The 20,824-nt window shown below is 47.2% G+C and overlaps 1 protein-coding gene across 1 annotated transcript in view; it reads left to right on the top strand.

The window, feature by feature from the left end:
- Window positions 1-5,797, top strand: part of AFTPH (aftiphilin) — a 36,069-nt gene extending 30,272 nt beyond the window's left edge. The window contains exon 9 of the mRNA XM_006881027.1: window positions 5,653-5,797. Within this exon, the coding sequence (XP_006881089.1) occupies window positions 5,653-5,797 (145 nt within the window). The remainder of the gene's footprint in view (window positions 1-5,652) is intronic.
- Window positions 5,798-20,824: the final 15,027 nt, after the last annotated feature.

Below are 20,824 nucleotides of genomic sequence, written 5' to 3'. Positions count from 1 at the left end.
CAAATGGTATCTCTATTTGCAACTTTTTGAGAAAGTGCCATACCACCTTCCACAGTGGTTGCACCAAATCTTTGTCTTCTTGATGTTGAGTTTCAATCCATATTGAAGACTACAGTCCTTGAGCAAGCACTTCAGGTTCTCATCAGTTCAGCCAGCAAGATTGTGTCATCTACATAACGTAGGTTGTTGATGAGTCTTCCTCCAATCCTGATGCCACATTCCTCCTCATAAAGTTTAACCTTCCAACCAAGTCTCTGTAAACTTTCATTAAAATTAATTAAAAAAAAATCTAGCCTTCCAAATGCATATAAATTGAAGAGATATGGAGACAAGATGACTCCCTGACACACTTCCTAATTTTGAACCATGCAGTGTTTCTTTGCTCTATTCTGACAACTGCTTCCTGGTCTAAGTACAGGTTTCACATGAGGGCAATCAGGTGTTCTGGGATTCCCATTCTTCTCAAGACTAGCCACAGCTTGTTGTGATCCACAGTCAGATCTCTTTTTACAGTCAATGAACCACAGATAGACATTCCTTTGGTGCTCTCTGCTTTCAGCCAAGATCCCTCTGACATTATCTGTGATATCCCTAGAGCCACAGCCTCTTCCACACCCAGCTTCTGTTTCTGACAGTTCTCTGCTAATGTACTTGTTCCCGTCATTTTTGTATAACCTTCAGCAGGTTTTTGCTTGCGTGTGAAATTAGTGATACTGTTTGATAATTCCCACACTCTGTTGGATCACCTTTTTTTGAAACGGGAATAAATACTATTGAGGTCATTAACTTGATGGTAAAGATTGGCTGAACTTTAAAAAGTCCCTGCAACATTTGTTGAAAAGATGATTCTTTCTCCATCTGATACTCTTAGCACTTTGTTTGACATCAGTTGGCCATAAATGAAATAAATGGTTTATTCCCTACTGGCCACACTGATAAATTTTAGCTATGGTTATGATCTATATAGCACTCCACTGATAATTCTTAGGTTTTAATAAAAAGGAAAAGGAAAATTTGTTCTGCTTTAGTTTAGGACCTTTTGGGGGGTTTTCCCTATACTCTTCCCCCCCCCCCTTATTTGTGTTTGTGATATCAATGAAAAGGAGCTTTGGTGGCTCAGTGGTAAAAGAGTTGAGCTGCCAGCGCAAAGGCCCTTAGTTCGAATCCACCAGCTACTCCACTGGAGAAAGATGGGCGATCTCCTCCCGTGGGATTTACTGCCCCTGAAAACCTGCTGGAGGGTCAGCTGTGAATCACTTCAGACTCCACATGACAGCCTAGCAGCGTGACAGTGAAAGTGAGTGACGTTTTCACAAATGAAAGGATCAGTTCCAAAAGGAATAAATCAACTTCCATTTTTCTTTTCTTTGAGAGAAAACTCAGGTCCCGTGCTTTCTGGTAATACGTCACCCAGTGATTTTGTAGTATATTCCCAAGCCCATTCATTCTCCAGACACAACCAAACCGGTTTGGGCTGCGTGGGTTCTAACTTTGCTTCTGAGAGCAGAACCTTGCTGATTTAAAACGGAGGGCTGGCAGGCCTTTCCTCCTCGGGGCCTGTGAATGGGTGTGGGCCTCCAGCCAGCAGCCTGGTGCGTGCTTCCTCCACCGGGGATCCAGGTAGCACCCACTTCTTCCCTCCAGAGCCTTTCACCCCAGCGAAGCTGTTAGCCTCCGCTGCCTGGTCCCCTTCCCTGCCCTTGGCCACCATGGAGCTGCTCTCTACCTCTGGCTTTTCCTGTGTGCATCTTTTCCACAAATGGGATCATAATGGCAGGCTTCTGTGGCTGGCGTCCTTCCCTGGCACGAGTCTCCGTCAGCACTGCATTCCTGTCAGTGGCCAGTTACTGGGCCATTGATTAGCGATACCATATTTTTGTTTATCCCTAAATCAATTGGTTGACATTGGGGTTGTTTTTACTTTTGAATTATCATAATGATGTTGCTCTGAGCATATTCAGGTGCACATTTTTATGGGAACAACTGTTTTCACTTCTTTGGAGATTGGAATTGTTAGGGCATAAGGTAGCTCTGGATTTAGCATTTTTGAGGCGTTGCCAAACTGTGTTCCAGAGTCATGGCACCATTTTACTTTCATACCTACAATATGCAAGGCTCCAGTTTCTCCATCTCCTTGCTAATCCTGTCTGTTACCCTCATGTTTTTGTTCGAGCGTCCCAGTGAATGTGAGGTTGTACCTCATTGTCAGTGGTGCCCTAAGAACATGAGAGTTTTCTGTTTTGAAGGTGTCTGAGTGAACGGCTTTGCTTTTGTTCCTTGGGTTCCTTAAGAAGCCATTGTCCAGGGTCATGAAGATTGACAACTGGGTTTTCTTCTAACTCTTCTATTCAGGGTGTGAGTCATGTTGAGTTCGTTTCTGTATAGGGTGTGATACAGGAGGCCAGCTTTTTCCTTTGGCTTGTGGCTGGCCAGCCGTCCCAGCAACATTTGTTGAAAAGATATCCCCCCACCCCGTTTAATTGTCTTCTCATCCTGTTGAAAATCAGTTGACCATAAATAAATCAGTGTTTTTCTTTATTCTCAGTTTTATTCCATTGATCAAAGATTGATACATTTTAGGTAAAAACTATATAAATTAAGCTTTTGACTTGGAGAAAAATCTCCCCCCACCCTGCTCCCCAGTTCTCCTCAAGCATTTTCTTTTTCACATTTTAAGACTTGATCACATGAAGTCACAGAGACTGCAGATTAGTGCAAACCAGAAGCTAAGTAACTACGTAATTCTTCGAAAACAACTCAGCATTGCCTCCAGATGTTGTTGTTAGACGCCATCAAATAGAGTACGACCCAGAGTGACCCTCTGAACGACGGATATGAACCCTGTCCCATCCTCACACGTCCTGACACACTAGAGCCCATCCTGGCAGTCACAGTGTCAGTCCACCTGGTCGAGGGTCTTCCTCTCCTTCACCAGCCCTCTACCTTTCCGAGTATCACGTCCCTCTCCAGCCTCTCCACAACATACATCTTCATTCTCTTGGCTGTCCATGGGATGCTCTTCTCCAGCACCACAGCTCAGAGGCATCAGTTCTTCTCCTGTCATTCTTACTCCTCGGGACGCGAATCCAGATAGATAGTCCCTGTGAAATGAGGCAGCCAGTAAAACCCTAGGCTCGTCATAGTGCAGCTTTCCCCATGCTAAGCTGCTTTCTCGCTCTCCTTTCTCGCTCTCCTTTCTTCTTACATCCCAGTGACCCCTGACAGATGGTGAAAACACAGTTAGATATGACTTTGTTCCTGCTTTCAGTAACTGTTTATAACTAAAGAAGCCGTAAGATACAGTGTAGAAAGTTGGGAAATACAAGCAAATTGTTAAATGAGAGTTTGGCCTTCTTTCTGCTCAAATCACCATGAGAACTCCTTAGTGCAGAGCCTACAGGAGTTTTTTCCTACGTAAAAATATGCATGTAGACATTTTTTTAACCAGAAATGAGCTAAAGCTCATTCAGAGTTGAATCCCGTCTTGCGGTCATTCGTTTCCATCTTGTCAATTTCTTTAAGTGGTCATCTTGTCTTATTTCCAGGCTCTATTCAGATTTCCCCAGCAATATATTGGGGACCTCCGATTTGTCCAAACCAGTATTCCAGCCGGGACTCTTGGACCTGGAGTTAGAGCTCTTTAAGTATCTCTTCGCTGAGTCTGTCCTCCCTCCTTGTTTGTTTCCACGTGTCCTGTTCAGTAACACATGCTTATAACACCCTCAGGCCAGGTGTCCTGCACAGTGTCCCAGCCTCTGGGTTGTCTCCTTGTTTGCTTCCTTCAAGTAGCATTGGCTGTTTTTATTTGCCTTATTTCCTGTAAATCGGAAGTTGTATCTAAAGGTTTCGTGGATTCGGGGCAACCATTTTTGGGTAGGACGCGCCTGTAGCACATTGGCAGACACCCAGTGTCTGGCTGCCGCCACTGTCTTCATGCTGAGTTCACGCATTGGTGAGAGCCCGGCCAGTCCCCTTACACCCAGCAGCTCGCACATGGACACTCGGCATTGATCTGTGTGTTTAACTGGGGTGATACACCCTGTTCCCCATCAGACAGCCACCTAATAGTTTGGCCGACATTTTAGTGCAATTTAAAGTGTAGATTTCAATCAAAAAAAGTTACTATTCTATTATTCCAAGACATCTTACTTAGGGATGAGTTCAGTATTGATTGATCTGCTGATGCTGTTTTCCCTAAAGGAGAATTTCAGTTCTGAAAGTTTAATGTTGGATTTTTTCAGTCATTCTAAAAAATCTTTGTATTTCAGCCTAGACTTAGAATAACATCAGAAAAGTCTAAATATAAAATAAAGGCCGGCCTCCCTGTGTCCTTCCATCCTGCTCCACCTTCTAGCTGTGTCTGTTCCCACCACAAGGCATAGAAGCTGTTTGCATGGAAGCAAACACCTTGTGTCACATCTAATGGAGTCTCAACTCTCGCTCACCTTTAAGGAGAATAGACCTTTTTCATAAGAGAAAGTAGAGCTCTTTACAGTTGACAATTTCAAATGAGCTTTGTTCTAAAATGAAGAAACTGCGTGGCATAAACTATTCCCTCAATATATTTCACATACTGAAAATAATACTTGTGGACTCCAGCTGTGTGCTCAGTGTGAGCACACTTCAAGCTCAGGCAGCGCTCCTGCCCCTTCCCAGCTGGGTCCAGCCTTTCCCTCTGCCTGAGGCACTGTTGTCAGCCCCTCAGCATCCTCAGAGTCTTGGGATCGGAGCTCCTCTCCCTGAACCCCCTTCCTTCCTCTGTACAGACCCAGCACCAGCAAGGGCTGCTGCGTTTGGCCCTGCAGCCTGTCTGTCTGAATCCAGGGGCGCTGAGACCAGGTGCTTTTAAGCTGAGACCTTTTCCCTAGGAACGCCCCACTGGGGTCAGGAAGACTCCAAGCTGGAATGGCGTGTGAGTTCCTGTACCCAGCATGCTTCACGTGAACTGCCTTGGCCACATCAGGCAGGGTGGGACGTCAGGCGGGCTGTTACCAAGGCCTCGGCCTTCCAGTTTTTGCTTGAACATTCCATGGACCATCAAGAGGACAAACAAGTCTGTCTTGGAGAGGGTGAAACCAAATTGGTCTCTGGAGACAGAGATTCTGAAGCTCCGTCTTCCATCCTTTGGGCGTGTGGCCAGGAGGGACCAGTCCTTGGAGCAGGACCTCGTGCTTGGAAGGGTGAAGGGACAGTGCAGGAGAGCAAGACCCTGTCTGGGATGATGGGAGTAGATATGTTAGAGACAGTGACACAGGCTCAGAATAGGGCAGAGTTTAGAGCAATTGTGCATGGGGTCGCTTTGAGTCGCGAGCAACTTAGCAACACGTGACGACCACATCACCAGTGTCTTAGATTGTGTCCGGGGAAAGAGTTCAGCCTTAAGGGAAAGTTGGCCTCCGTGTGTGTGTGTGTGTGTGTGTGTGTGTGTGTGTGTGTGTGTGTGTGTGTGTGTGTGTGTGTGTGTGTGTGTGTGAGAGAGAGAGAGAGAGAGAGAGAGAGAGAGAATGCGCGCGTGAATGAGAATGCATATTTGTGTGCCTGTGGTGGGGACCCCAGGCGTCCATACGGCTAACTCGGGAGGCGAGTTTTCTCCCGTTTAACCTACAGCAACGGCTCCATTGATAGACCATGTCCCGTTTCCTTTGTCAACAGGAAACCTAAACAAGAGGAACATTTGAGTGAAGAAGCCCTGAAGGTGATCGCCAGCCTCCCTGACTTAACGTTCATGCATGCCAAGGTGTTGATGTTCCCGGCCACGCTGACTCCTTCCTCAAGCTCCCGGGAGAACACGGACTGATCGCAGATGTGAAGGGGGCAACTGCAACTGGCTTTCCGTTCCTCCCTCCTTCCCGACCCCAAAAAGCATATCTGCTTTAATTAAAAACACAGAAAAAATCCAAGTTCAGCTGATTTGTTGGTAAGCCGCACTAGAAAGGTATACATAGTAATGTATATTTATTTACATACTGAAGTCCTAAATTTATATTAGAAAAATGTAAATAATCAGGGGTGAACATTTTTGAAGATTTATTCTTTTTGTGTTGCTGGGGTGTATACATTTATGTCTTTGTGAAATACACTGGTGGTGTCCTTCTTACAAAACTTTTGAAATAAAATAAAAAAAAGAAAATGAAAAAATTCAGACTCTCCACTGTCTGTGAAATCCCCCTCAGTCTCTTCAGGTTACATTGAATGTCCTGTTTCATTTTTCACACCGTACATTGAATTGTTTGCTACCATCAGTAAGTTCCAAAGTCCATGTTTAATTATTTTTTTTCTCTGTGTGTAGTGGGTTTGTTTCAGATCTGGCTTCTGTTAACAGTTTGGGGCTCCTTTTAAATCTTGGGGTCTGGCCTATTTGCTGCTTGGCCTTATTCAAGGCCCCGTCATCAGTTGCTCTTTTGTTTTAGGTAAAGATCACTGTCTTAGCTTGATTGGAAGGATTTTAAAAGGTTGTGTCTGTTTTAAATTCATTTGATTTGGAGGAGGACCAAATAATCTGAATGTTTTACAATGATAATTTCTTTGTTACTGATTTTTGTTACTGTTCTATTGTACCACTATTTTTTGAGGATTTTGCACAGTGTAAAATGACATAATCATAGATTGCTATGGTTTAGGCTGTATATACAGTAAAAACTATGGGTTTTAAATGTTTGGGGAAATTCCTATGGAAAAAAGAGAGACATGTGGAAGGCCCTCTAGCTAAGGTTAACATGCATGCCAAGTCTTTGGAGATTTCAGTGTGTAAATTTCCTTTTAGCTTACACAAAAATAAAATAATTTAAAAGATTTCTAGGCTGGTGTGTTTCTGTTTGGGTGCTAGAGGAAAATGAGTTTGAGTGTGATATTCTCCTAAGTTTTCATATATTTCAGTCTTTAAGAAACTGTAAGGTTTTCACTCCATGAGGCTCAGAAGGAATTGAAATCTGCCCCATAAGACTTGATCAGTACCTCTCAGGTGATGCAGTCTGTAGGGAGTTGAGCTGCTAACGCACAGATGGGGCCTCTCTGCCAGTTCTAATCTCCCCACAACTCCGAAGGAGAAAGACCGTCTCCTCCGTGGGATTTACAGCCTCTGAAAACCAGCTGGAGGGTCAGCTGTGAGCCGGTTCCAAGCCCACAGCAGTGAGCTTGAGTCTGAGCTTGAGTTGCTCATCTGCTTTTAGACATAGACTGCGAGAGCATGTTGTTGTTGTTGTCGTTGTTGGTAGGTGCCACAGAGTAGATTGTGGCTCATGGCAACCTTAGGACAGTAGATCTGAACCTCACCCTGCCCCCTCCATCCTCCATCTCTGTTCAGGTTCACTGTGGTAATCATTGTGTCAGCCCATCCTGGGAAGGGGTCAGTCCATCAGGGAAGGGTCTTCCTCTCTTTCACTAACGCTTTACCTTTCCCAGCACGATGTCTTTCTCCAAGGACTGGTTCCTCCTAAAAATGTGCCCGACAAGAGAGAGAATCTCACCACCTTTTCCTCTGAGCAATACCCTGATTGTACTTTCTTCAAGACTCACTGATTTGTTCATTTGGCAATCTATGGAATATTCAGTACTCTGCTCCAACACCACAATTCAAAGGCATCGACTCTTCTTCTGTCTTCCTTAGTCACTGTCCAATCTTAGAGAAAGCCACAGACAATACCGTGGCTTGGATCCGGCACACCTAAGTCTTGAAACTGACATCCTTGCTCTTTAGAACTTTAGTGAGGTCCGTGACAGCCGATTTCCCCAATGCAACATGTACTTTGATTTCTTGACTGCCGCTACCACAGTGCAGCCTGGGTGCTGCTCTGGTTCCGTACAGATGTTTTTCGTACGTCACGGAAATTCATTATAACCTACTTTCCTCAGAAGATTGGCATCATAGTAATGAAAATGTGGCACCAGCAAATGGTCCTAAGGCATCTGCAGTAGGAGTCGAGTTTCTTCTGCTCCTCCGTCGTTGGCACATTCCCGTGGTGCCAGGTCAGTGTGAGAGCTGCCGAGCTGCCGTTTTTAGAGAATCCCCCCCCCCCCGAATGGTCACAGTCTTCAGGACCCCGTATTGGAGATGTCGACCACCAAGTCGGAACCTACTCAGAGCTAACCCTCCAGCAAGTTTTCCAAGGCAGTCTATTGAACCAAGAGGAGATTGTCCATCCTTCTCCCACAGAGCGGCTGATGGGTCCAAACTTGAGGCCTTTGTGTTGGCTTAGCTCTTCCCCACTAAAGCCACCTTCAGGGCCCAGTAGACCTTCTGTTCTCAGCAGAACGTCATGTGTTAGAACAACTGGACCGTAAATGACCACTACATTACAGGGAGCGCTTGTGGGATATTGTGTAGCAAGTTTCAATGTTAAAGGAGTTTTGTTGTTGTGTGTCATCAAGTCACCTGTGACTCATAGCAACCCTGTGTACAGCAGCCCTAAACCCTGCTCTGTCCTGTGCCATTCTCACTGTCTCCGACACACCTACCCCCATTACCCCAGTCACTGAATCAGTCCATTTCATCGAGGGACTTCCTCTCTCCTGCACTGTCCCTCCAGCCTCCCAAGCATGATGTCCCTCTCCAAGGACTGATCCCACCTTGCAGCATGTCCAACATATGTCAAGACGAAGCGCCAGAATCCTTGCCTCCAAGGAACAGCCTGGCTTCACCCTCTCCAGGACGAACCTGTTTGTTCTCTTTTCAGTCCATGGTATATTCAACACTCTTCTCCAATACTGCAGCGCAAAGGAACATGAGTGGTTCGAATCCCTCAGCAGCTCTGAGGGAGAATAGCAGGCAGCCTCCTCCCGTGCTGTCAACAGCCTGGGAAACCTGCTGGGGGCTCAGCTGTCAGTCAATTCAACTAGAAGCCAATGAATGTGAGTTTTGACAGTTACAACTAAATTGTAATGGCAGTTTTGACCCACCTAAGTTAAGAGCCCACTTAAGAGAACTATGCTAATTGATTTCCCCGAGTGTTACTTGTATTTTTGTTGCTTTTTGAGACTCAGAAGCATCTGCCTTGAAGCAGATTCGGATTTGAATTGCACCACAGAGCACTAGGTGTAAGGAAAGACCTTCAGCTGTAAATGCATCAGGTATTTCTGGTGGCAGCTGCCCACTTGTCAGAGTTGACCATAAGCACCGGGGGGGGGGGGCTGAGGAAGGGGAGAACCCAAGGGAGGGGAGTCCCAAAAGGCCAAATCACACAATGGAGCCCTTGAGCACTCAGCCTGGTGCCTTTGTCATCTGTAAACCAGCTCGCTTATCCCACGGCCTCATCCGCTGACGCTGACAGCTAAATCGAATTAGCCATTCAGAGTTCCCCAGATCAAGCCAGCGTAGGAGTATCAGAAAAGCCCCCCCAAGCTGAGTCGTGTCACTACTATCTTCGTGTGAGTCATGCTTTTATATGGAAGCGTGCTCTTCCCACCATGTGATGAGTGTGGCCTTTATTTAGAACTTGTCATCCTCCCTCTCCTTCACGTTTCTTGAATCAGGATTAGGATTGCGGATGAGTAACGCTGCCCGGAAAACTGCGTCTCATGCACCGAAGCTCATAGTTGGGTCACATCCTCACTTTGCTCTGAGGGCAGAACGAAGCGTACCATCAGCAGGGTGTCCGTGACATTGGCAGTGGTTTCTGGTTTCTTTTTTAATACTGCACAAAATCAGGCTGCGTCTTGCAGTCAGAATAAAGCTGGCTATGCCGTAAACACTGGCAGCTTTCGCCTTCTGCGGACAACAGCAAGAAAGAGATCCAGGGTTTGCCAGGGCCTCCAAAACCTCCCTGAGAACCGTATATTGTTGCTCCCCAACCCTCCACATGTGGCTCCTAACTTAGGGTCCTGCCTTTGAGGGGGAGAAAGGCTCTCTGCCTCTTGTAAGGACACTTCTCTAAAATACAGACACCATCGTAATGTTGGTTCCCATGACTCCCCAGAGCGTGGATGCTATGCTGTATCTAATTGTGAGACCAGTGAGTATCTTTCGCTGCACTTGGTAAGCGATTCTAGAACGAGGAATCTAACTTTGGCATCTGTAAACCAACTCACTTATCCCACAGCCTCATCCGCTGATGCTGACAACTAAATCGAATTAGCCATTCAGAGTTCCCCAGATCAAGCCAGCAAGAAGGTAAGCAAGGAAGAAGGAAAGAAGAGTTGTCAGAGGCGACCAGAACCCTGGGCAGTCCTCAGTTTTCATTTCTCCATCCAGACTCCCAGCCAAACCCACCATGCCCTGGTCAGTGCCGCCTCAGCAGCCCCCCATCAGGCGGCCACGGCTGAGGATCTTTGGAAGGACACCGTCCATCTTTGTCCCTTGAAGCCACTGGGGGACCTGAAGCTTCCGGTGAGTGGCCTGTTAAGTCAGTGTCCCACCCATACAGCTTAGACACCAGGATTCAAACAGTCCCAGGGCCGTCGGATCACGTTCTAACACCACAGACCAGGAGTGTGAACTTCCCGGGCTTTGCAGCCCAGGACTTCCTGGCACCTTAGAAGGACTGATGAGAAATCCCAGGTGGACGTCAGGAGCAGCCTGGTGAGGGATTGGGGGCACAGGGTCGCACGAGGAGTGGGTTCTCATCAAGCTGTGCCGCCAAGCAGCCCTAACTCGGGCCCTTCATCCATAAAGCGAGGGGTTTGATTCTGCTCTTGTTAAGTGCCGTTGAGGACGACTCACCGTGACCTGTGTACCTCATGCCTGGACCTTGCCCTGTCCTGCACCATCCTCCTCATCTCCAACGCGCTCGAGCCCTGTAGAATCTCAGAAATGGGGATAGGAAGGAAGCCTGGAGAATGACGGAGTTTTAGAACGGGAAGATCAGCTGGTCTGTTGTTAGATGCCGTTGAGTAAACAGTGAAGGAGACATAGCTGTTGATTCTCTACTCGACAAGTATGTCTTGGAGAAGGTGCAGCCAGAGTGCTCTTTGGAGGCAAAGCTTTGTCAGACTGCGGACAGGGTGCCAGGTGAGCTGTTCTTGGAGGGAGACATCATGCCTGGAAAGGTGGAAGGTCACTGAACGGAGAGGAAGACCTGCAATGAGATGGACTGACAGTGGCTGCAGCAGGAGACTGCAGGGTTCAGCTGGTCTAGAGCTTTCCAGAAGACTCCGGGAGCCCGGCTCCTGCAGTGAGGGGGGCCTGGAGCTACCCCGCACTTAGCATTTGGAACTGGAGAGTGCTAACTACACAATTTCTCACTTACTAGAGTACGCGATACCCAGGAGTCCCAGCAGCCGTGTAAACGGTTGACACACCTGGCTGTTAACTGAAAGATAAGCATTCAAGTCTCCTTAGGGGTGCCTTGGGAGAGCCAGCCATGAGAAGACCCCGCGGAGCAGAGGTCTGCCCTGCCACACGGGGCCACCATGAGGCGGGGCCAGTCAGTGCCAACGGCATTTCTTGTTTTCTAGTTTTCAGCCAAAAGTTGAAAGCTGGTCATAATGACATTTTTGTAGTTGAGGGGATTGAAGTGTAGTTTAGAAAAGTGACGTTTACAGCCGGGGACTACACAGCTGTAACCATAGGCAGGCCGTGGGCCCCAGGCCACCCCGCCATGATCCTTGGTCTTTTTATGGGGGACCTCTGGTGGCTTAGTGAGAAGGGGCTTTGCTGTCAACCCAAAGGCACACGGTTCAAATCCACCAGCTGCTCTGCAGGAGAAGAGTGGGCAGTCTCCTGTGCGATTAACTGCCTCTAGAAACCTGCTGGAGGGTCAGCGATGAGTCTGTTCCAACTTGACGCAACATAACAACTCCTGAATCTGCCCTCCAAGCACGGAGCCAGTCAAGCCTTTGCCTGAGCATTTGAGGTGCTGCTTGAGGCCTCAGGACCCCACAGGTGGGCAGCCCCTCAACACGTGCATTGTTGAACATCTGCTTCCCCATCCACCTGCAGGTGCAGGTCATCCTGTCACAAGCTGTTCGGATTACACTCAATTCCTCCTCAGCGAGTGTCTGAGGACCACCCTCATGTTCCCCCACCCCTTCTTTCCTCCAGGCCCCCGATGATCACATAACACACACACACCCAACCTTTCCCATACACATCAGTCTCTGGACAATTGTTCCATTTGCCAGCATTCATCTTAAAATACGCTCGCAGCCTGGACCCAACCTGATCAGACGTCACCTCATCCGTCACTAGCAGGGGACGCATGTTTCTTTTCTATCAGACACTTTTCTGTTTTCTTTTTCTTTTCTTTCCAGATTCTTCTTTTAAATGAGTTAAATGGCAGTGGTGGGGTGGTAGGTTTTGGTTTCTGGTGGTTGCCAAAAGGTGGGAGCTGATAAGGCTGCATTTTCTGAGTTGAGGAAGTGGGGGCCTCGATAACCTTGCTCTGTGCCCTGGCATTGCCCGCAGCCCGTGGCACTACAGCCTTTCCCACTAACTGCCCACAAGCTCGTTTTCTCAGCACCACGGGCCGCTGGTTTTTAAACCGAACAACAAAGTTTCACATTTATCCTCTTACAACTCCTCTTTGATTAGCTTCCGACCTGTCCCTCGCATCAAGTCTTAATTGCACGAGGTAAGCCTCTCTCCTCACTTTCGCATCCCGAGTGGCCTCGTCACCAGCATCACAGTTGACCAGCACAGACCTCAGCTGCTCCCCTCGCCGTGTGCCACGGCCACTCTCTGGACACAGCTCTTCATGCCACAGGGTCACCTCATGCTCCCATCCTGCCCACAGACCACAATCACACACACGGCCCTTGCTGGATCAAGTCACTGTGCTGACGGCGTGTGCTTCACAGGCCACCCTGAGTGTTTCTAGAATGATCTCCAGAATCCCATCCACTTAAAAACATCTGTGACCTCATGTTCCAGAAGAAACACTTGGGCCACCTCATGGCCACCCTGTGTGACCTTTCAGGAAGTACTTCACCAGGCCTATCTTCCAGGTTACCTCGGAATGGGCTGGAACTACCAACCTTTTAGTTAATAGTCCAGTGTCTAACTGTGTGCACCACCCAGTAACTCCCCTAAAAAAAGCATAAGACTGAGAACACAAATAGAAGACAAAGTGGTATCCAGTAAATGAGAAGAATCACATAATCATCTCACACCGTCCCTAACTTCAATAATTTCATATTCTCTTCATTCATTCAGGGCAATATTCTGTCATGCAGATAAACTAATCATTGGAGAATGTCTTCTTGACAATAAATCAAAGTTAGCCTGACCTCCAGAATATTCATATTCCCCTTATTGTATCTCTTCTATTTCAGTTATCTGTAATTTTAGCTTTGGGTTTTTTCCCCAGCTCTATCTCATTCTGAAGATAGCCTTTCATATCACTGTAGAGAATATTTTATTTCATTCTAAATTTCCATCTTTCAAAAGCTATTCCCTCTTCAAAAAATGGTACTGGGGAAACTTGATATTCACATGCCAAAAAATGAATAAAAATCTATGCCTTATACCATACACACAAACCAACCCAAAATGGACCAAGGACTGAATTAAATCACCATGGAATACTACGCTGCATTGAAAAACAAGGAACTCATGCAATATTATTCAAAATGGGTGACCCTGGAGGACATTATGCTGAGTGAAGTATCTCAGTCACAAAGGGACAAATACTGCATGGTGCCACTGCTGTAGAATGAGGCTGACATCAGGGTGGGAGTAAGACTGAGAAAAACTGGATAAATTATGTTTACTGCACTGAAGCCAATGAGGGAGAGAACAGTTTAAAAGCAATATATTTTAGGGCATTATGATTATCATAAGAGTCTGGAATGAGGGTTGCAGAGTGGAGTATACTCGGGGTGGGGGGTGCAGGGGGATTGTATACCAATGAAGGAGTTTTTCTTTTGCTTTTCAAGGAGAAGAGCGAACTGGGGGTGGGGGTGGGGTGGGCAGGGAGAAAAGTGCAACAATGAATGGAAATCCAAAATCTCTGTAAATGTTCATTGAAATTAATAAAAAAAAATTCTTCGGGAAGAAATGCAGAGGCATGGCTGCAGAATCTACTAAAAGATGATCAGATGATAAGAAAAGCACAGCACCTGGAGGGAAGAAGATGGAACCTCAGAAAAAGGAAATAAATTATGTTAATCAAATAGATCTATCAATGATAAAATGATGCTCAATAGCTTGAAAGCAACTTCAGTCAAAACACCAATGTCTTTCCTCATAGAGAGGAACCTTCAATGCTCAGGTTTCTATGGAATATGACAAGAGGCCGCAAATATCTAAAGGCATGTTGAAAGAGAACAAAATAAGAGAACTCATGTTTCCTGATTTTAAAACATGCTATAGTCCTGAGCATTCCAGCAGAGGTCTCTGTGCAACAATGGGCCATCCCAGGCCCCGCTGAGGTTCAGAGACCCTGTGCAGACATCTGCAGTCATTGGAGCAGATAACTGCAGACCCTCCAGGTGCCTTCAGGCCTTCAAGCCTAGCAGCCCTCGGGCCTATGCTGAGAACCAGTGCTAAAGAATCCAGCTGTGACAATGTCTTTGCCCACACCTCCATCCAGGACTTCATTCTGCCATGCCTCCCATAGGCTTCAGCTGTGCTCTGAAAAGGGTGTCCTGTACCAGGATATTAGTACGCAAATTTACAAAATCACAAAGTCTGTACAGTTTGCCTTTAGAGGTTCAACACATACCTTTTAGTTTGGGTAACAGGAAATTATTTGCATGTTGCCAATTACTTTATATCTTAGATGTGTATGTTGTTGTTGTTTTAAATTGGAGCCGACCCACAGCTGACCCTCCAGGGGTTTTCAGAGGTAATTAATCACATGAGAGGAGATTGCCCATCCTTCTCCTACGGAGCAGTTGGTGGCCTTGAACCACATGCCTTCGGAATTGCAACTCAGCTGCTTGCCACCAGGCCACCAGAGATCCTAGATGTGTATAAGCTTGGGTATCATTATTTGCTCCTGATAGTACAGCACCTGTCTGTCAGTCTGCTGTACTGGTGTAGCCTGTGGGCTATGCTAATCTGTACCAGCAGTGGCTCATGTACCAGAAGGGTTGTCCGTGGTGGAGACATTGCAACAGAGCTCGCATATTAAGACAGGCCAGGAAGAAGGATTGGCCATCTGCTTCTGAAACAACCGGCCTTCAAAAACCTTATGAACAGAGGAAGGTGAGTAGTTACAGTATTAGACATAAAGCCCAGATAGAAAGTCACTAGAAAATGAATACCTAGATCAAGAAGCTCTTGACCTAATAGAGCAAGAAAATGCTGCATGGTCTAAGAATAAGAAGGGTGTGTGTCAAAGTCATGGCCTTCCTCCTCACTCATTCAATCTTTATGCTGAGGAAGATGGCATCAAGATTGAAGGAACGCAGATGGCACGACTTTGCTTGCTCAAAGCACAGAGGATATGTAATGCTTCCTGCAGAAGATCAAGGACTTTGGTATTGATTACACCTCAATATAAAAAAAAGTTTCCTCACTACAGGACCAATTATGATAGATGGAGAAAGGATTGAAGTTGTTGAGGATATCATCTTGCTTGGATCAACAATCAACATCTTTGGTACCAGCAGTTAGGAAATCAGGTGAGACATCGCATTAGGCAAGGCCTCTGTCAGGGACCTCTCCAAAACACTAAAGAGCAATGATGTCAGCTTGAGGACTAAGGTGCTCCTGATTCAGACCATGATCTACTCAATAACTTGCTGTGCATCAGAGATCTGGACAAGGAGTGAAAATGACAGAATTGATGCCTTTGAGTATGGTGTTGGAGAACAGTACAGAATATCTCATGTACTGCCAAAAGAACAAACAAATATCTTGGGGGTAAAATGCTCTTTGGAAAGAGAGATGGTGAAGCTTCATCTTTCATACTTTTTTAAAAAAATTATTATTAAATTTTATTTGTTTTAATGAACATTTACAGAGATTTGGGGTTCTCATTCATTCATTGTTGCACTGTTTTCTCTACCCTCCTCCCCAGTTCGTTCTTCTTCCCCCCCCATGTCTGTTTTAATTGTCCAATTGCCACAGTGCTTGTCAAAGCCAGTTCTGATTAATCTCCTTTGTCAGTGTGTCCCTTGCCATTCCCCATCACTCCTCCCTGAGAGAAACTTCACCCTGATTCATAAGGAAAAGGGGATGGCGTATTCTCTTAGCTACTTCCTGCTGAAAAGGGACGCTGTGGGTTTCAGGGTGAAGATCTTCTCTCACTACTCTAAAGGGCCCCTTTGGCAGTAGGAAACACATAGACTATTATGGAGATTGATTTTGGAATTTAGATGCACTGTTATCAATTGTGCTTAGCCGTACATGTTCATATCCTTGAAGATGTAGCATGGAAGTGTTGCAGCCTAGAAGACACAAATTTAACGAACAAGTTAAAAAGTACATGAGTCAAAAATTAACATCTTTCATACTTTTGCCGTGTTTCTAAGTGAGGCTCTTTCTTGGAAAAGGACATGATGTTTGGAAAGATGAAGGGTCAGCAAAGGAGGAAAAGACCCTGTGACTTCAGCATTGGGCTCTAGTGTCAGAGACGGTAAGGATGACACAGACAGGCCAGGGTTCCGGTCAGCCATTCTGTAGTCACTCTCCAGTTCTCTGACGCATAGCAAGTAATTGTGAAGACCATGGTTTGTACATGCAAACCTCCAGTCTCTCCCTTAGCTTCCAAGAACTAACTCTTGCACAGCCCGTGGACCCCTGACCACTCTCTAGGAAATGCCCCATCCTGGAGGATGTCATCAAGTGAGAACCAACTCATTTCTGACCCTCCAATGAGTTTTCAGAGGCAAAAGACAATCACACAGGAAGAGACTGCCCATCTTTCTCCCATAGAGCAGCTGATAGATTCGAACCATGTGCCTTTGGGTTGGCAGCACAGCCTTTTACCACTAGGCTACCAGAGGTCCCTGGGTGATTATGGGAAATCAGTAAAGGTATCTGTTGGTCCCTGAGCTAGGCCTGAAGAGGGTTCAGTGGGGCTCAAGTGACCACATTCTAGGGTCCACAGACAAGGAACAGGGTCGTCACACCAAAAGTCACTAAACTCGAGTGACACAGCAGGAGCCCTGCTGGCCCATGCGTCACGCTGAAACCTGTCTCCCCGCCCACACACCCCAGCCATCAACTTCCCATTCCTGTGTCCACAGCCTCTGTGTCCTTTCTCTCCTGTCACCAGCCTGGTTTCTGTATCAGGCTGGAGGTGACGTGGGCAGGGTAAGGACCTCACTCCTTTTGACCGGAATCAGGGCTGTGTGTTCAGTGTAAAGAGAGACGCGAGGCCCGAGGACTGTCCAGAGCCTCACTGGACACCTTGACCGCAGGACACCCCGTCCAAGCGGAGTTACGGTTTCTTTAATTCCATTTGCAGTTGCCTCAGAGCCTGCCCTTTGGTCTGGGAGGGATTCATTGATTCATTTGCTCAGCGCAAATCAGAGGCCAACGTTCAATCTGGTGTCAGGATGAAATGCTCCCCCCAGGCGCTGAGAAGCGGCCCGAGCCCTCTCCCCATTAACCCACATTTCTCATGGCGTCCCTTTCACTTGAAGCCTTCCTCTCCCACTCGGCTTGATCACCCTTCTTGGCTCCAAACGCCTGTCAGAGTCACAAGCCAGGAATCAGGGAGGCGTTGTCCCTCCCAGGCCGCCGTGCGGTAACTCCCTCCTCACTTGCTATTTCAGATGTTAGCTAAGAAAACGTCTTAGTCAGCAGCCCGCGACTTTTCTGTGTAAGCTTCAGTTTCTGTGTAATCTGGACACTTCTTTCCCACTCCAGCTTGTTTGGGGCGTTGCGGCTCAAATTTAACATCTGTTGAGGCAGGCAGGACCTCAGGGAGCAGGGTCACCAGACACCTGCTGAAGGGACACCCTCTGGGGTAGAATGTCAGGGCAGAGCCCACCAGTGACAATTGGTGTTTAGCTGCCACTCAGACCTCCAGGACTGAGGAGAGAAGCCCTACCCTGGTGACATGTCCCCTTCCCTAAGGGCTGACAAGAAAGCCACAGGGGGTGGAGATGCGGCCCTTCTCCTAGCTCAAGGGGGCCGGCATCCTTGGCATATACATCCTGGGCGGCTGACATGTGGGCTTCTCGTCAAATTGACCATTGGTCCCCGGTCCCTTTTGTACCTGTCTGGTATGCTTCTGAAGGCTTCTGAAAGGTACACGGGCTATTGCTTTATGCAATAATTTCAACCAGGGGCTTGATCATCACCCATTGTCATTAAATCAGAATAGGCTCAGTACGGACCTTCCAGCGCATTTTCTGAGGAAGAAAATTTACATTGCAAGGGAGTGAGCTCTGGTGGCCTAGTGGTAAGGTGTTGTGATGCCAATTCAGCCTTGTGCTGTTCTAATCCACCAGGTGCTCTGTGGAAGAAAGAAGATCAATCTCTCCTCCTGTGTGCTTCTGAAAGCCCACTGGAAGGTTAGCTAGGAGTCGGTTCTGACTTCAGTAGCAATAACAACAACCAAAAAAAAAATTAAAAAAAAAATCACAGCAGCTGGTGGATTTGAGCCTCAGAGAGATGCCTCCTATGGGCCAAACAACGCAAACACCCTACAAACTACGTGAACTTAACTGGAGCAGTGTCAGGGCGGTGGTAGCTCCTGGGGCCTGCTTTCCTGGGTGTCTGCCCCCAAACATCCACCAACCCCGGGTCACAGGAGTGAATTCTGGGCCTCCAGGGCCTGAGCATCGCTCCTGGGACAGAAGGGACCAGGCAGTCCATGTGTGAACCCCACCACTCCACTTGCTAGTTGTGAGAACATACAATCGCTGTTTCACCTCATAAAATGGGGATTGAAGAAACAGAAACCACCATTGCGGGGGAGACGAGTGCAGCTCACAGAGCCTCCCAGGGTTGGACTGCTGAGATCTTTAGGAAGCAGGTTGGCAGGCCTTCTCTTCCACGGCTCTCTGGATGGGCCCCACCACCCCTTGGGTTAGCAATCATTACAAACCAGGTGCACCACACATGGACCGACCACAGGGAAAGCAATGGAAATGTCATTGTCAAGGGTGATCACGTCTTCTAGGACTCATAGCGACCCCGTGTGGTCAAGTACGACTTAGCAACTTTATGAGCAACAGACCTGAACCCTCTCCTGTCCCGTGACACTGTCACTGACACACTTGAGCCCATTGCTGCAGTCACTGTGTCGAGTTATCTCGTTGAAGGTCTTCCTCTCCTTCGCTGTCCCTCCACCTTTCCAAGCATGATGTCCCTCTCTAAGGAGAAGCTTCTCCTGACAACATCCCCCAAGAACGTGAGACGAAGCTTCCCCATTCTTGCCTCCGTGGAGCACTCTGGCTGCACCGTCTCCAAGATGTTATCTGCTCCTTTTTTTTGACACCTCATGGGCTGTTCAGAGCTCTTCTCCCACACCACAGCTCAAAACATTAATTCTTCCGTCATCCTTATTCACTGTCCAGCTCTCAGATGCATAGCAAGTGATTGAAAAGACCATGGCCTGGATCAGGCGCACCTTAGTCTTCAAACTGATACCATTTCTTCTTGGTCATTTAGAGAAGTCTCTTCACTTTAAAAAGGAGCTCTAGTGGCCTAGTGACAGGAAGCTGTGCAGCAATCCCGAAGGCATGTGTTTCGAGGCCACCAGCTGCTCTGAGGGAGGTGAATGGGTGATTAACTGCCTCTAAAAACTCACTGAAGGGTCAGCTACGGGTTGATTCCAACTCTACGGTACACAACAACTAACTTTAAAGGGGCGAGGGGCTCTAATAAATCCCAAGGTTAAAAAAAAAACAACAAACCCAAAGTTAAGTCCGTGACCTAAATAAATGTTGGGTGTTATGATTACTTAAGATGAGAAGTTCTTGCCAGTATCTACAGTGAGTGACTTCCCTTACTCAGGAAAGGCGAGTGGACTCCAGCGAAGTCACTAGTAGAACCTAACCTGTTATCCAGAACCCTCCTGTGAGCGGTCAGCCTGCTGGGCTGTCCTTACCCAGCCACGACGGGCCACAGGGCAGGTACCTCCCTCCCTCCCTGGGGCCCTCTCCGCCTCTACCTGCACCCATTCTCCCTGCTTCTCTCCCTCCCTCCCTTCTCCCCTCTGCTTAGAGAGGTCTCTCCTGACCACTGGCCACTGACACATGTGCCCTGCAGTCCTCTCTGGCCCATGACTGCTGCGTGTTTCTTCGAGGGCACACATGTGATATGCAGCTACCATTTGTGTTCAGTTTTACTCCGTAGGGACAGAGACCTGTGGTACCTCATTCACAGCTGTGTCCACACAAAGACTCATTCAGTGAATGAATGAACGAATGGATTACCTGGCAAATAGCCCAGTTATGCACACATGCCTGACCCGGAGTTAATAGAGGTGCATGCACTTACCTGGGGTCAAAGCTGGAACTTCCACTTCACCCAGAGATGCCTCAGAAGCAGGCCTGGAAAACCCAGTGACGGATATGCTGTCGGCAATTCTCTTTGATGACATAACATCTTTTCAGTCAGTGTGCAACTGTGGTTCCAACTTGTTAGGTGCCATTGAAAAGACCATGCCTCCTAGTGACCTTAAGAGGAACCAATGGGAAATCGCACCATCGTCTACATCTCTGATTCGCTCTCTGGGTCAATCTATCTTATTGAAGGTCCTCTTCTCTTTTGCTAACCCAACATGATATCTTTTTATCTGAGAATTGGCCCTTCCTGCCAACAATGTCCAAAAGTGTGTGGAGATTTTGGGGTTAAAAATGGCAGGTGTATGTAAGCCCCATGAGGCTCCTATCAAACCTTTCCAATCCCTGTTGTTGGATTTTTTTTTTCTTTGAGTCTTGTTGTTTGGTATGACAGAAGCCTTTAAGTTGTGGTGCTGGAGAAGAGCATTGAACAGACCGTGAACCTCCAGAAGAACAAACAGCTCTATCCTAAAGAGGATGAAAC

This window comes from Elephantulus edwardii, unplaced genomic scaffold, assembly GCF_000299155.1.
Source record: "Elephantulus edwardii isolate Elephantulus edwardi_28Jun2011 unplaced genomic scaffold, EleEdw1.0 scaffold00011, whole genome shotgun sequence".
NCBI lineage: Eukaryota > Metazoa > Chordata > Mammalia > Macroscelidea > Macroscelididae > Elephantulus > Elephantulus edwardii.
Note: the sequence above shows the minus strand (reverse complement) of the source record. Positions and strands in the feature narration are given on the sequence as shown.